A 17,792-nucleotide genomic window follows, 5' to 3' on the forward strand; every position below is an offset into this window, starting at 1 on the left:
TTTGTAGCATAGGCAGATGATCATGGAATTGAAAAGAAATAGCATGGGGGTTCTTAGAATATCATGAAGTACAGTAGGTGGTTCATGCAGAGAGAAATATTAGCACAGGCTTGATGGGCAAGTGAAATGTTTTACTGTTGTGGTTAGCACTGCTGCTTCACAGCTTCAAGGACCCAAGTTCAATTGTGGCCTTGGGTGGCTGTGTGGAGTTTGCACCTTCTTCCTGTGTCTGCGTGGGTTTCCTTTGGGTTCTTCCCACAGTCCATAGATGTGCAGGTTAGTTTAAGGGGTTACTGGGATAGGGTGGGGAATTCGACTTGGGGGAGGGGGGGGGGGGGGGGGGGAAAGAGTGCTCTTTCAGAGGGTCGGTGCAGACTCGATGGGCTGAGTGGTCCCCTTCTTCACTGGGATTCTGTGACATTCTATGATCCATGAATTAAACTACTTTCATGTGTGCAGTAGAAGTTGGAAGGAAGAGAAAAGAAGGGCAATCACAAAATACTGCTGACTGTTACAAGGCTGAAATATTTGCATGAATGATTTCCCCCAATTTGATGTGTCGTCAAACAGAAGTGTGTCATTTCATTGCTGTTAATCATAAAGACAGCAGGGAAGTTATCACACAGCAAACCTGAAAATTTCTTAGGAACCAACTAGGAATTTCTGAGGTGTGTGTGTGTATATGTGTGTGTGTGTGTGTATTTGGGAGGGGGGGGGGGGCGCATGTGATAACCTGGCTGAAAACTATTGGCCGGGGACAATTGGTTATTCCAGAAATATTTTCAGTTTATTGACAACTCAAGAATACAAAATAATCAACAACATGCTAAAAATTCAAGCCAGCCCCCCCCCACACACACACACACACACCCACCCCGTGTCCCAACATAACCCCGTTCAACAAGAATCATTTCCTCTTGGAATTTGAGGGTTTGATCATCATCAAATCCCCCATCAACATTTTGGATCAGCACATGCCAAAATTTTAGCTCAGACAGCCACAAAATTACTTTGACTACAAGTTAGGAGGTGGATATTCTGTAAGTATTGACTCACCTGTTGATTCACCACTTTTTCAGTGAGTACAGCAGCACCAACAACACTCAAACATTTACTACAATCTTCAGCCAGAAACGCCAAGTGGATGATCCATCTTGGTCTCCGTTGGAATTCCCAGCATCACAAATGCCAGTCTTCAGCCAAATAAATTCACCCCATGTGGTATCAAGAAACTGCCGAAGGCATTGGATACTACAAAGGCTATGGCCCAGACAATATTCCAGCAATAGCACGCTCCAGAACTTGCCACAGTCTAGCCAAGCTGTTTCAGTGCAATCATAACTCTGACAAGATATAACCTGTACAAAAAAAGGACAAATCTAACCCAGCCAATTACTGCCAAGTACACTCGATCATCAGCAAAGTGATGGAAGGGGTAGTCAGCGGTGCGATAAAGTGGGAGTTGCTTAGCAATCACCTGCTCACTCAGATCCTTAGTTCAAACATGGACAAAAGAGCTGAACTTCAGAGAGGAGGGGAAAGTGACTGCCCTTCACATCAAGGCTGCATTTGACCAAGCATGGCATGAAGCAAAACAGGAGTCAATGGGAATTGGGGAAAACTCTCCACTGGTTGGGGTCATACCTAGTACAAAGGAAAATGGTTGTGGTTGTTGGAGGTCAGTCATCTCAGCTCCAAGACATCACTGCATGAGTACGTCTAGGTAGATTTTTAGGCCAAACCATCTTCAGATGTTCATCAATACCGTTCCTTCCCTTATAAAAGGTCAGAGGTGGGGATGTTCATTGATGACTGCACAATATTTAGCACCATTCTCAACTCCTCACATACAGAAACAGTCCATGTCCAAATGCAGCAAGATCCAGACAATCTCAAGGCTTGGAGTGATGAGTGGTAAGTAACATTCACACGTACAAGTGCCAGGCGATGACTATCACCCATTAACATTCAATGGCATTACCAGCGCTGAATTTCCCATTATCAATATCCTGTGGGTTACCGTTGGCCAGAAACTTAACTGAACTAGGCCATATAAATATCGTGGCTACAAGAAGTCAGAGGCTCGGAACCTTGCAGCAAGGAACTCATCTCCTGACTCTCCAAAGCCTGTCCACCATCTATAAGGCACAAGTGTAAGGGTCCTTCCTGCTTATTCCCTCATGCCCTATTCTTTTATTTTGCTGTTGCATTTTTGATTAATGGACATGTGTCTTTTGAGGCAAGTGGCCTATATCTTTAATTCAAACAGAGGATTTCAGCAACAGGAGAGATCACCGTGCTTGTTCAAACTAGAGCTGTACTGACTGGCACCAATGTCAGAGATTGACTGGGTCTCGGTATGATTGATTTGGTTAATGGCCAATGAATTGGCCCGAAAGGCTGTGCTCTGCCTGGTAAGATGGTGATTGGATCTGATCCCTCTGGAATTGTTTTTCAAAGCTCCAAGGGTCCAGTTTGGTTTCGGTTTGACTGCTGGTAGCCCTGGAAAAGGTCCTGCTCCGTTTTCAGAAAGGCTGTGTTTCTGAACTGGCCGAATACCTGACTCGGTTTACATGAGAACCATTACAGGCCGGGCAGGCAAGCTCAGAATTTGCTAACTTCTCTCAGAAAGGCTGGTGTGAATCAACTATCTTTCTCCAGAAAGCCTGCAGCCTATGATTACTGCATTTGCTGAAACGATAAGAGGCCTGAAGGCAGGCCATGAACTGACGGCAAAGTTTGATGAAGCAGGGACACTGTATTTCCAGGAAAAATGTGAGCACAGGCTGAAAAACAAAGACTGTACTCTACAAGCTGTGAAGAAACCATTGCAAGGAACCATCATCTGAAGCAAAGACATTTTTCTCTTTCACTTATGATTTTTCCTCTGTTTCCACCCCTCTGTTTGTCTGTCTTGTATGCGTGTGTGAGTATTTATTGGGGAGGCAAGTTAAGTAGGAGTTAGGTATTTATTAATATTTGTAAGACTGTATTTGTTGCATATTTCACCATTATTCTTTTTATAAATAAAGAGTAATTGTGCATCAATTTATAAATCTAGTGACTAATAATTGGGCAGCCAAGGGCCAAAGACTTTGGGTATTTTTATAAGAATTATTGGTTAATTCACTTGGTGTTGTGACTCTGGGGCTGGAATTAACTAGCCCAGGATGTTGTAACACAAGTCAGGAGTGTACTGGAATACTCTACACTGCCTGGATGAGTGCAGCTGTAACAACACTCAAAAAGCTTGATACCATCCAGGACAAAACCACCCGCTTGATGAACACCTGATCCACAAACATTCACTCCCTCGACTACCAATGCATAGTTGCAGCAATGTACACCCATCTACAAGATGCACTGCAGAAACTCACAAAGCCTCCTCAGACAGTACCTTGCAAACCCACAATTGCTACCATCGAGTGAACAAGGGCAGCAGATACATGGAACATCACTACCTGCAAGTTCCCCTCCAAGCCACTAACCATCCTGACTTGGAAATATATTGCCGTTCCTTCACTGTCGCTGGGTCAAAATCCTGGAACTTTCTCCCCAACAATACTGTGGGTGCATCTAACCACACGGACTGCAGCGGTTCAAGGCACCAGCTCACCACCACCTTCTCAAGGGTGATTAGGAATTGGCAATAAATGGGCAGCACGGTGACGCAGTAGGTTAGCCCTGCTGCCTCACGGCACCGAGGTCCCAGGTTCGATCGTGGCTCTGGGTCACTGTCCGTGTGGAGTTTGCACATTCTCCCTGTGTTTGCGTGGGTTTCGCCCCCACAACCCAAAAATGTGCAGGCTAGGTGGATTGGCCACGCTAAATTGCCCCTTAATTGGAAAAAATTAATTGGGTACTCTAAATTTATATATTAAAAAAAAGGAATTTGCAATAAATGCTGGCCTAGCCAGCAAAGCCCAAATCCCTGGAATGCATTTTTAAAAACTTGACAGCATTTAGGATAAAGTAGCCAGCTTGATTGGCATGCCATACACCACCTTAAATGTTCATTCTTCTCGCCACCAGTACAATGTGGTTGCAGTGCATGAAATTTACAAGATGCACCACAACTCACCAAGGCTTCTTTAACACATGTCAAACCCACAAGCTCATCACATACAAATAGTACATCATGGGAACATCACCCCCTGCAAGTTCCGCCCCCGAGTCACACACCATCCTAACTTCAAAATATACTGCTTTTTAAAAAAAAAAGTGGTCCAGTCAAAAATCCTTTCCGAACAACAGCAGCTGCAGAAGGTCACAGCCACTTATTATGGGCTTCCTATGACCAATTAAAGGTCAGCAATAAATGGCAGTCTTGCCACCAACACCTATATTCTTTAATGAATGAACTAATTGATTGATGGATTGATTTTGATTGATCGTCACATGTACCGAAGTACAGGGAAAAGTATTTTTCTGCGATCAAGGGGACATGCATAGTAGACAAAAAAAAGAATAATCAACAGAGTACATTGACAAATGGTACATCGACAAACAGTGAGTGGTTACAGTGCAGAACAAGGGGCCAAATAAAGCAAATACATGAGCAAGAGTAGCATAGGGCGTTGTGAATAGTGTTCTTTCAGGAACAGCTCCGTTCGAGGGAGAGTCGTTGAGGAATCTAGTAGATGTGGGGAAGAAGCTGTTCTTATGTCTGGATGTGCGGGTCTTCAGACTTCGGTATCTTCTGCCTGATGGAAGTGTCTGGACGAAGGCAAAGCCTGGGTGGGTGGGGTCTCTGATAATGCTGTCTGCTTTCCTGAGGCAGCAGGAAGTGTATACAGAATCAATGTGAGGATGGCAAGCTTCTGTAATACATTGGGCTGAGTTCACCACATTCTGCAGTTCTTTGTGATCTTGGGCTGAGCAGTTGCCGCACCAAGCTCTGATGCAGCCGAATAGGATGCTCGCTATGGTACATCCTTAGAAGTTTGAGAGAGGCAAAGCAGACATGCCGAATTTCTTTAGCTTACATAGGAAGTAGACACATTAATGGGCTTTCTTGACTGTTGCATCAACGTAGTGGACCAGGACAGACTGTTGGTGATGGTGACTCCCAGGAACTTAAAGCTATCGACCATCTCCATGGGTACTGACACCCAAATTTTCATAACCATCACTTCCCCACCCTTGCCTTACTTCAAATCCTCCATCCCAACTATAACTTCTCAGTACTCTCAAAGCCCTTCAACAAGGGCCTGGTTTAGCACAGTGGGCTAAACAGCTGGCTTGTAATGGAGAACAAGGCCACCAGCGTGGGTTCAATTCCCGTACCGGCCTCCCCGAACAGGCGCCGGAATGTGGCGACTAGGGACTTTTCACAGTAACTTCATTGAAGCCTACTTGTGACAATAAGTGATTATTACATACTGTCACATTCCAAAATCCATGCTCATTTTCCTGAACCTCCCTAAAGTTTCCATCCTTGCAGTAACTCTCAAATAGCTCTTGCAAAACTCAGAAATGATACCTAATGTGACCACAGTATGTAATACATACTCACCTTCTCTCCAACCTTTGACACGGTTGACCAGATCATTCTCTTCCAATATCACTTGCTTAGTTCAGTCGGACCAGCCTCACTTGCTTTCACTTGATCCTGGTCACCAGAGTCAGAGCATCTCAGTAATGTGTTCCCCTCCTGCCTCCACACTTACCTCCCGAGTCCTGCATGGATTGAACCGTGGGCCTCTTTAAATGTTGACGTTTGGCAACATTAGCTACGGATATGATGTCACCTTTCAAATAAATGTTAATGATGCCCTGTGCTAGCCTTTATTTGGATCACTCATCCATTTTTACTGGTAGTTATAGCATTTGCGATCTTAAGCAGTGTGTCAAGCAGTTATTTATCAATTACCAAATTCACAACACAAGTTCAAATCAGTTGAAATTAAATCAAATTAATGATACTGGATTGGAAATTAACAACCACCATTCCGTGCTATTTGATGGTCCACCTTTATGCCCTTTGTCCTCACCAGAAGTATTACACTTTGCTCTTGTTACATCCCTTATCTCTAGTCCTTTAAATCCAAAAGTTAGAGACTTGAAAGTCTTTGCGCACTAAAATATTAAATACCAGATCTGGCTAGACCACTTCAAGCTTCATCAGGCTATAGCCTCAATCACAAAATTTGTCCACGATTCAAAGAACACCAAGGAAGCCGGAGAACACCAGGCTTCTCTTTATATTCACCACTAACAATAGGTGCAACAAGCTCCTGGATATTTGTGTAACAAAGCTTGAGACATCACAATCAACCACCTCTGCTGCTTCCCTCCTTTCTCTTACCCACTGGGCCAAACTTCCCTCTGCCCAACCAGAGTTTGCAGTTATCTATAGTTTCTCTCCTTGCAAATGCTCTCTCCAAGTTCATCTTGTTAATTTGACCCATCTCTTGCACCCTAGATCTTATTCCTTTGAGTTAATGATCATCCACCTTCCCCTCCTGACTCCTATGTCAGTTGAAGTTATTAACAATTCCCTCCCCTTCAAATCTGCCAATATTAAAATAAAATACTGATCGAGAAACCCCAAACAATTGGCAATACGGAGGAAAGGATATTTCACCCCAGGAGTGATGACTCTGACCAATAGGTATCTTATGTTAAAACAAACTTTAATTTAAACACTGAATTAACCACATTATCAAATAAATTGCTTTACAATTAACAGTTAAACAATTCTTAAATAAAAAGAAAAAACTTTAACCCACTATCTACACCTGCCACTATATATATTGCAAAAGAACAACCCAATACAGTTCAAAATCCACTCAAATATAAGTTAGCAATCATGTGATTTGCAGTTCTCTGTGCAGACCTTTGGAGAGACCCCCTCTCAGGAACAACCAAAAATCCTTCTGTCTTGTCAGACTAAAATTATTCCAAACTGCAAAAACCACAGGCAGATCTGGTCCCCCATTAATTACATCCTCTGTATCCCACTAAGATGTCCCATGACCTGATAAGGAATAAACAGCATTTCTCATTTATTATCTACATCCCAGGGAAAAAATGTAAACAATATTGCATTAGCCATCTCTCTGTAAACAAGTAAATGGTTAAAACAATGATTACCTCACCTATATAAATGCAAGTTATTGGTGTCATCATTGCCTGGGCATGCAGCATTTCTGCAACATATTGATCCTAATCTAAAAAAAAAACTTTATAATAAACTGCATTTAATTTTTCAATAGAAGATAGCTAACATTGCTTACCATTCTGTTGGCATTGTTGAGAAGTTAATATCTGCAATGACAAGGAAAATGGTACACGCATTAGTCTAGAACCTACAGGAACACAAGGCAAAGCCTATTTTTAAAAAGTGCATATTTTTATTAGGATTTTCCCATTCTTTCAAATAATGCAACAAAATCCTCAAAACTGGAGCAGTACAGTTTAAATGCTCCCGTGTGCATGCTAACAGAAAAAGATAAGAGAACACCAAAAAAGTTGGTTCAGCTTAATCATTAATCTTGGTGCCTCTGCTTAGACCAGAAAAGTCGGTAAGCAGATAAACTGGAGAATGAGGAGAAGAGAATAAAGCTGTGAAAACATGGTAAAGTGGTGCACACCTTCATGTGTAACGATTGTTCATACAACCAACAAGAATATAGGATAAAATTTCCACGCCAGGCTTGGGCGTGCACCAAAACATATCTTTCCCCACAAAAACGCGATTTACAAAAAAAAAATCAACAGATTATTTGCATTTTCTGAATGACTCCCAAATTGCTATGGATGGAAAATTACTCTAAAATTATTTAATTTCAGGTAACAGGGGAACACAAACCAAAAAACAAAATACCTTTACTGAGACTATACCAGTTTTTTTGTACCACTGCCGTATCTAATAAAGTACTGCAAGACTGAAATTGTGTTTCATGTAGTTTAGAATCTTAGATTTAAGGCAGTCGCAATTCATTCCATAATTGGAATGTTGATTTAATAATAATCTTTATTAGTGTCATAAGTGCCATGAAGTTACTGTGATAATCCCCAAGTCGCCACACTCTAGAACACTGAGGGGGAATTCAGAATGTCCAATTCACCTAACAGCACGTCTTTCGGGACTAGTGGGAGGAAAGCGGAGCACCCGGAAGAAACCCACGCAGACATGGGGAGAACATGCAGACTCCACGCAGACAGGGACCCAAGCCGGGAATTGAACCAGAGACCCTGGCACTGTGAAGCAACAGTGCCAACCACTGTGCTACCGTGCCACTCCACACTATTCCTAGTTTGCTACAAGTGTCTGAATTAACTTTTAAATTAAAAATGTCATCTTCTGAGAATCGGTGAATATACCCAGACCTAAAACACCATTTTGGTATTTTGGTAATACTACCTCTGGAACCTTAAAACAAATTGGGAAACCAGCAGTATTTATTAATACTGGTATTCTTTCAGCAAGCATGCTAGAATCCAATTTATTTTTTCATACTTATTACCTCCAACATGAAAGTTAATATTTTCACCCATTAGTCCATTTGTCTGTCAACAAAATATCTCAAAAACACATGGATTTTGATTAAACTAGGTATATGTATAGGGCATGATCCAAGGAAGAAACAATTAATTTTTTGCAACGATGCAGCCCTGGATCCTGGAATTTTTATTTTTATAAAAGGAAGTTTACATTGGTAGATAAGGCAAATAGACTTTAAAAGAAAAATGGTGCGGGTTATTTTATTTAGAATGTTGTTGATTATATTATGATGTTGTGGATTATCTCAGTTGCTATGTTGGAATTTATTGCAGCTGTCAAAAATGTGCACAGCGTTTTCAGAGCTGGTTGTTGGATCTGGATTGGCCTCAAGTGAGATGGCAGTCGTTAATCAATTTTTTCCACCGTTGTAGTTACAGAGCATCAATCAGGCAAGGAAAAACCTCAAGAAAGAGGTAATTACATTGAGCCTCTTCAGGAAAAGAGATGAGTGATTGATGCAAAGGAATTCATGCAAGTTGGAAACAGTAGAGCAAAAGTTCACGGAAGCATCATAAGAGGTTTGCACACGCTCATTCACGTCAGGAAAGAGTCAATAAGCTAAAGCTGACACTTCTTAATGTGAGTATTTAAAAGCATTTTTCTTATTTATTAGTCAATCAACAATGTCTATTTATTAGTCAATCAACAATGTCTATTTATCAGATGAATCACAAGTCAAATGGTCTGACTTGATTATTCAGAGTACAATGAAACATCAAGAGTATAAAACAACTTGCATACCTGACCCTCAATTTCAGATTTGCCAGCAACTTGCTGTAAACCCATACTGTGAGTAGAGCATCTTTCTCCTCCTGTTTCTTCAGTGAGCATATCCTCTGCTTTATCCATTATGTCTTTCATTTGTTCAATGAAAATCTCCTTCTCAATTTCCAGTATAAAATCATTATCTACCTATTTAAAAAATAACAAATTAAAAAAAGTATTTGTTCTTTTTCATTTGATAAAAATCATTTTATTCTACTTCAATAAATAAAATCCAAATCTTACATTTTCAACTATTTCTTTAAACTATAAAACTTACCATATAATTTGCTATTTCATCTGGAGCATCACCATCCAAATCAAATCTAAAGGTTACCATTTTGTGATTATGGGTTTCCAGCTGGCATTCTACCATCTTATCTCCTACATTTGACACCTGTAAGGAAGTAGATAATAGTTGTGCTTTGAAGATAATTAAAGCTACTAATTGTCAGGCTATGACATTTTGCATAAAAAGGCTTTTAAATACTCACATTAAGAAGTGTCAGCTTTGGCTTACTGGCTCTTTCCTGACGTGAACGAGTGCGTGCAGACCTCTTGTGATGCTTCCTTGAACCTTTGCTCTCCTGTTTCCCACTGGTTTGAATTCCTTCGTATCCATCACTCATCTCCTTTCCTGAAGCAGCATCAGAACATATACTGTTTGGAGACAAATAATCACAAAAATATACTATGTTACGGCTGTGTGCACTGCAGAAACCCCAATCTAACCCCAGTTTTCACCATTCTTATTTGTATTTGTCAGGGGCTGGTTTAGCACAGTGGGCTGAACAGCTGGCTTGTAATGCAGAACAAGGCCAGCAGTGTGGGTTCAATTCCCGTACCAGCCTCCCAGAACAGGTGCCGGAATGTGGCGACTAGGGGCTTTTCACAGTAACTTCATTGAAGCCTACTTGTGACAATGTGATTATTATTATTAGATAAGTATTCTGGTTTCCTTATTTGCAAGAGAACATGAAATGTTTACGCTTTCTTTGTTAGGCTATTTGATATAAAATATGGATAAGCCACCTCACTGAACAAATTCTAATCAGAACTTTAGACAAAGAGCTGATCTAATGTGCACCACAAAGAAAACATGCTATTAGTTGCAATTGCAAAGTACTCGGCAGATTGCATGGTTCTTCCGTGATCATGAAACTCTGCATCAAGTTTCAGACCGTATGTAGTTGTTCTATACATCCTCAAGGAAAGATACAAAGACATTATCCAGCAACAATGGAGAAGTGAAATTCTTAAAGGAAACTGAAAGTTTTAAAGTATGTCAATATAATTTTTAACTGGTTTATCTATTTCCAATCTAAAACTAAATAATTTGAATAGGCTAACTCCCTTAGACTAAGAGTTTGAATTGTTTAGTTACACTGGATGTCACATTACTTACTTATCATAACAGCCACCATATGTTGCTGTCTGTTGTTTATCTTGTTGAGGGTGACTCTCCTGTTTATAAAAACAACCTTTTAATGCAACAATTCAAAATATCAAACAATCTAAAGTTTTAGAATTTCAGTTAAAATAAGTAGAGATAGCATCCCTGAAGGGTAGAGATTTTAAACAATATTAGTACTTTGTGATTGGTTATGTTTTCACACTCCAGTTGAAGCTCAAACAAAGAAAACAAATTGCAGACAAATCCATAATTTCTAACAAGGAGCAACTTTCATCAGGAAGGCCACAAATATTAAAAGCATGCTTCACCATGGGAAAGGATCTGAAAACTGGGAACTTCAGCATCCACTGTTGTCTCCAAGAAATAGATCATTTCTGATTAGTAAGTTTGCAGATGACACAAAGGAGGTGGAATTGCAGATAGTGATGAGGACTATCAGAGGATACAGCAGGATTTAGATCGTTTGGAGACTTAGGCAGAGAGATGGCAGATGGAGTTTAATCTGGACAAATGTGAGGTAATGCATTTTGGAAGGTCTAATGCAGGTAGGGAATATACAGTAAATGGTAGAACCCTCAAGAGTATTGAAAGTCAATGAGATCTAGGTGTACAGGTCCACAGGTCACTGAAAGGGGCAACACAGGTGGAGAAGGTAGTCAAGAAGGCATACGGCATGCTTGCCTTCATTGGCCGGGGCATTGAGTATAAGAATTGGCAAGTCATGTTGCAGCTGTATAGAACCTTCATTAGGCCACTTAAGAGTATAGTGTTCAATTCTGGTCGCCACACTACCAGAAGGATGTGGAGGCTTTAGAGAGGGTGCAGAAGAGATTTACCAGAATGTTGGCTGGTATGGAGGGCATTAGCTATGAGGAGCGGTTGAATAAACTCGGTTTGTTCTCACTGGAACGACGGCGGTTGAGGGGTGACCTGATAGAGGTCTACAAAATTATGAGGGGCATAGACAGAGTGGATAGTCAGAGGCTTTTCCCCAGGGTAGAGGGGTCAATTACTAGGGGGCATAGGTTTAAGGTGTGAGAGGCAAGGTTTAGAGGAGATGTACGAGGCAAGTTTTTTTTTAACACAGAGGGTAGTGGGTGTCTGGAACTCGCTGCTGGAGGGGGTGGTCAAAGCAGGGACGATAGTGACATTTAAGGGGCATCTTGACGAATACATGAATAGGATGGGAATAGAGGGATACGGACCCAGGAAGTGTAGAAGATTTTAGCTTAGACGGGCAGCATGGTTGGCACGGGCCTGGAGGGTCGAAGGGCCTGTTCCTGTGCTGTACTTTTCTTTGTTCTTTGTTCTATTTACTTCCTTTCTTACTCAAGTAATGATGCAAGTGAGAATGGAGATGTGCAAGCAATCACAGCAGAACCTTTGCTACCATATGGAATAGAATATAGCTTATTTGTACCATTGCATCACCTAGAAATAATTGAGAAGGTGTTATACAATAGGTTGTTGCACAAGTTACAAGCTCATGGTATTGCAGATAATATATTAGCACGGATAAATGGATTGGTTAAAGGAAACAGAACAGGAATAAGCTGATTATTTTCAGGTTGGCAGGCTGTTACTGATGGAGTACAGTGGGGTCAGTTCTCAGCCTCTGCTATTTACAATTTATCGACTGAGACGGAGATTGTTAAGGCAATCAAGCAGGAAAGCAGAGGTGAAGTTGAGGAACAGCCCTGATCTTCTTTACTGACAGAGCAGGCATGAGGGGCCAAATAACCTACTTCTGTTCCTACTAGTTCGTGTTTCTAAATAACTAATTGCGAACTGCGCCTTAAAATTGGTTTCTCCAACAACAAAACTTAGACGTACGCTTTGCGAAACATTAGTAGAGATCTGCATGGTTGACAAAGGAGTATCTTTGTTCTGTTGGTTTAACGACTGAGGAATTTTGACTTGCATTGGCACTGTTTGTTGCACTGACTGTGAGAGATCACTGGATTGCACTTGTATTCGTTGTTCAGTGTAGAAGGTACCAGTTGCTCGAACAGTTTCGGTCAGAGGTGGTGGCAAAGCTAAAGGCTGCCCTGGTACAATTGTTATTTGATGCCTTTGTGGTGGATCTCCTATTTCAATCGAATAGTGAACTGAAACATGTGGAATGAGCATCTGCAAATAAGTTTCATTTTTTATTAGTCAATGTATTTCAACAATGATATATATGATCTGAAGTCAATATATTTCATTGATCCCACCCCCCAAGTGAAATTGTTACAGAACCCAACAGAATTTAGAATCCAAAAACTGAATTTAGAACCAGAGTTGATTCTCATCCTCATAACCTCATGAATACATTTAGTTTAAGCCTCAGTAATCATAAAACATATTTATCTTCAAATCTGTCATTTTACATACTGTAGTCTTTAAAATAAAAACGGTCTGGTTTCAGATTTTTGCACATTTCTGCAAAGTAGTCGTACATGGTTTTTTTGATGAAATCTCATCATGTTGGATCATTTACCAAGTGACCTTTGATACCAGTCTACTGATTGTCACATGTTCCCCATTAATTTGAGGTAGTTTTCCCCCGATAAATTTGTTCATTGCATGAGTCCAGCTGACATTGCCACCTCTAATTTTCCTTAAGACGGTGGTGGTGAACCCACCTTCTTGAACCACAACTCAGGTGAAGGTATTCCCACAGTGCTGTTGGGTAGGGAAGAAGAAGAAATATTGATTTATTTTCAAGTTAGGGTAGCGTGCAACTTGCATGTGGTGACGTCCCCATACAACTGCTATCTTGTCCTAATCATTAAAGGTCATGGGTTGGGTGGTTTATTGAACAGGCCTTGATGAGATGTTGCAGTGCATCTTGCAGATGGTCCATACTATTGCCGAAGTGCAACAGCATTGGAGACAATGAATGTTTAAGTTGGTAATGGGGTATGAAATATGATGCATTAAGTGGGCTGCTTTGTCCTGGATGGTGAAGAGCTTGTTGAGTGATTTGGAGCTGCACTCGTCCAGGTATAAGGAGAGTACTCTATTGCACTCCTGACATTTGCCTTGGTTGGTGACAAAAAGGCTTTGTTGAATCTGTGGGTATATTCATGCCTCTGATCTGTTCTGGTAGCCACAATATTTGGTGGCTAGTCCAGTTAAGGTTCTCGTCAATGGTGAGCTCCTTCAAACCTCCCAACCACTTCATGTTGATGGGGGATCAGACACTGGTAATTTAGTTTAATGCCATGGGGAGATGGTTAAATTACCACTTGTTGGAGATGGTCATTACCTGGCACTTGTGCAGCATAATATTACTCGTCAGCCTGTGCTTGAAAGTTGCTCAGGCCATACTGCATGCTGCCAGTATGTATGGTTGCTTCATTATCTGAACAGTTACAAATGAAACCGAACACAGTGGAATCATCAACAAATGTCTAATTTAATGATGGAAGGAAAAGTCATTGACAAAGCAGCTGAAGATGGTTATGTCTGTAGCAATGCCCAGGGAACTGTTGCAGTTATGACTTGGACGGAGATGTTTAGCCTGCAACAACCACAACCATCTTCCAGGAGCTGGTTTAGCTCACTGGGCTAAATCGCTTGCTTTTAAAGCAGACCAAGCAGGTCAGCAGCACGGTTCGATTCCCGTACCAGCCTCCCCGGACAGGCGCTGGAATGTGGCGACTAGGGGCTTTTCACAGTAACTTCGTTGAAGTCTACTCGTAACAATAAGTGATTTTCATTTAATTTCATTTTTCATTTCATTGTGATATATTTGGCTCCAGGCAGCGGAGAGCTTTTCCTTTGTTTCCCATTGAGTTCAATATTACAAAGGCTCTTTGATGCTAGACTTGATTCAATGCTGCCTTGATGTCAAGGGGCAGCCACTCAAGTCATCTCCAGAATATATATCTTTTGCCCATGTTTGGACCAAGGCTGGACTGAGGTCTCGAACAGAGTGGTCCTGGCAGAATCCAAACTGAGCAGTGAACAGACTATTGCTAAAGAAGTGGCTCTTTGTAGCACAGCAAAAGATATTTTGCTGATGAATGAGAGAAGCTTGAAGAGGCAGCAACCAACAGGATTAGATATGTCCTGATTTTTGTGGACGGGATGTATCAAAGCAACTTACCTCATTGTTAAGTAGAGGCCATTGTTGCAGCTGCAATGGAACAACTTGTCTAGAATGACGACAAATTCCAGAGCACTGGTCAGAAGCACTGTGGCTGGGATGTTGCTTAGAGCCCAGACCTTTGCAGCATCGTGTGCTCAGCCACTTATAGATATCACGTGGGGTGAATCATTTTGGCTGAAGACGGACTTCAATGGTGGTGGGGATTTCAGAAGGAGAATGAGATGGATCATCCACATAGCACGTCTGGTTGAAAGCAGTTGTGAATGCCTCAGCCCCTGCACACTTGTGCAAATTTAGAAGTATAATTTGTGCAATAGAAAGCGTGGGCTAATTTCCATTTAAACTTATCTAACCTACACTTCAGTGTAATATCGAGGCCATACTGCAACTGCTGCAGATGCTGTCTTTCTGATAGCAAATAAACCCAAGAACCTTAAGTAAATATAAACTACAAAACAATTTTCTAAGAGTAGGGCAGTTTTCCTGTGCCCTGTTTAACATTTATCCCTCAATCAAAATGACAAAAACACAGAATATCGGGTGAGTTATCTCATAATGGTTTGTGGAACATTGTTGTGCACACAAATTGGCTTATTACAACTGAGACAACCGTGCTGGTTGTTAATTGGCTGTAAAACATTGAGATGTTCTGAGCTTATGAAATGTTGCACATGAATACAAGTTCTTTCTACATTAACAAAATTTAGTAAATACTTTAAAAAGTAATGCTCTCAATGATCTAACCAGAACTCATCATTAAACAAAATTAAATAGAAATGAACAGAATGCAAAGAGAAACAGCAAATATTTGATTTGCAGTTTCATACTGCCCACAAGTTTCTTTTGCAAGTAGATTTAGGTCAGGTAACTTACATGCAACTCTCCCTTTCCTTCCTAACCCAAATTGATTAGTCTACCAACATGAGCAGAGTTTTGTCACTTTATCACATTACTTTCATAGAATAAAAATACCTAACTCTCTAAGCCTATTGTGCTAACTAGGGGCTTCTAAACTGGGTATCAATCTAATATTGCTTTTCTATATCATCCACCATGTAAAAGGGCCAACACTAGATATATCATTCTCAAGGAAGCCTAACCAATGTCGTACACAAGGACAATATAGTGCTTCTTATTTTTGATTGGGCTGTCCGAACAACACATGCCAAAAATTTGGTTAATCTCACAGCAAGGGTTTTGAATCTTTTAAGATTCATGTACATAACACCCAATACTTTTGCCCACATTGCAGTCTTTAGTTTGAAACGCGACATGGCATACTCATGCTCGACAGACTTAAATTACATTAATCATTCCTCCCATAACCATTCCTCCTCTGCATTTAGATCACACTGTAATGGTTTTATTTCTCAGCTAATGTCTCAATACTTGCACAAATTTATTTATAAACTTGCAGATAGTCCGCCAATATCCTAGATCAAATCATGTATAAAGGATTTTAAAGAGCAATGATCCTCGTAATTACCTCAAAACCTCTGTGTCTAGTAGTAACTGGTCCAGATGCAGGACCACTACCATTAATAACATCCTTCTATCTATGAGAATCCAGCCAAATCCTTATCTAGCCCAGTATCTGGCAAATCACAGAGGACTGTATACAGTAGCAAATTGCATTCTGAAAGTCATATCCAGGAATAACACTTTCTCAAAAAACATTTGTTCTGTTGGAACCACAAACGTAAGGGCAGCAATGCAAACGCATATGGATGTCACCGAGCAGCCAAGTAAACACATCTTCAATCAGCTCTGCTGTATAATGAAAAACAAATCGAAATAAAAATGCAAATTCCACACATGATAAACTGCAAGAGGAATTTCTCAAGTAAAAAGTAATTAATAGTTTGTTTCTTGAAAAGTTTCTCACTGGAACTACTTGTTACATTGTATTCATCATTTTTCTGATACAAATTAAACACATTCTAACAGTGAACCAAAAAACTGTCTAAAAGTGAAATGAACCTTAATAAAGTGCTTAGTTCTCATCGTCAAATCACTTGGCAAAGAACACTATCCTGATTCTTGGAATTCTCTAACAGACACCATATCAATGTACCAGTACAGAATGTATTTCAGCAATCACAGGTTTAACATATTACAGTGCAAGTTTCTTTGATACAATTTGAAACTCCACTTCCTATATATGTTCAGCTTTCACATTGCGAGAATCTGAGGCACAATTCTAGTATTTTTTTCAACAGGATATTTACCAACTTTCAAGATACAAAAAATTTCAACTTATTGTAACAGAATCCTGTATATAAGCGAGATGTATGTTTACATGCCTACATCATTGCATGAATAACAAAGGAAATGGAAAACATACTCTTGTACACAATTACATTTCAGTAGCTTTTAAAAACTATGTCGCGATTCTCCAGAAAAATTTCAAAGTGTGCTAGCAAGCGGGAATTGTTGAGAGTTTCTCGGCGCTCGGCCCAGCGAGGCCGACAACGCAATTCAACGTTAGTTGGTTCACTTAACGAGGCTTCACGGGCTTCTCACCCCAAATGCCAGCTGATTCGCCAGCACCGTGTTCGTCAGCCCCCCGCTAACAAGGCTGAGCAACACTTAAGCTGCACTTGCTCAGCCAACCCCAGCCAGGTCACAACAATGGCACCGAGGAGACCGGCCCCAAGATTCGGGGATGCTGACCTGGGCAGGCTCCAGGATGCGATGGAGCCCAGGAGGGATATCCTGTTCCCCCGAGGGTCCCGGACGGTGAGCCACAAAGCAGCCAGTGCTGCCTGGGAGGAGGTGGCAGCAGCCATCAGCTCGGGCAGTGTGACCAGGAAGACTGGCCTCCAGTGTCAGGTGGTCAACGACCTACACCGGGCAGCATGAGCGAGTAGACACCAACGTCCTACCCCCAACCCCCCAAGGAAGCACCCCCCCGGTGACCCCAACCCTCCCTCCATCCCCACCCCCTAAAGCACTCCCTCCATCAACCCTCTCTCCAGCCCCTCCCCTTCAATCCTCCCTCCACCAAC

The 17,792-nt window shown here is 41.2% G+C and overlaps 1 protein-coding gene across 1 annotated transcript in view; it reads right to left on the reverse strand.

The window, feature by feature from the left end:
* Positions 1-17,792, reverse strand: part of wnk2 (WNK lysine deficient protein kinase 2) — a 296,693-nt gene that overhangs the window by 70,419 nt on the left and 208,482 nt on the right. Inside the window, 6 exon segments of the mRNA XM_038812754.1 lie at positions 7,239-7,269; positions 9,251-9,421; positions 9,552-9,668; positions 9,766-9,931; positions 10,677-10,735; positions 12,519-12,815. Coding sequence (XP_038668682.1) covers positions 7,239-7,269; positions 9,251-9,421; positions 9,552-9,668; positions 9,766-9,931; positions 10,677-10,735; positions 12,519-12,815 — 841 coding nt within the window.

Source organism: Scyliorhinus canicula, chromosome 11 (assembly GCF_902713615.1).
Source record: "Scyliorhinus canicula chromosome 11, sScyCan1.1, whole genome shotgun sequence".
NCBI lineage: Eukaryota > Metazoa > Chordata > Chondrichthyes > Carcharhiniformes > Scyliorhinidae > Scyliorhinus > Scyliorhinus canicula.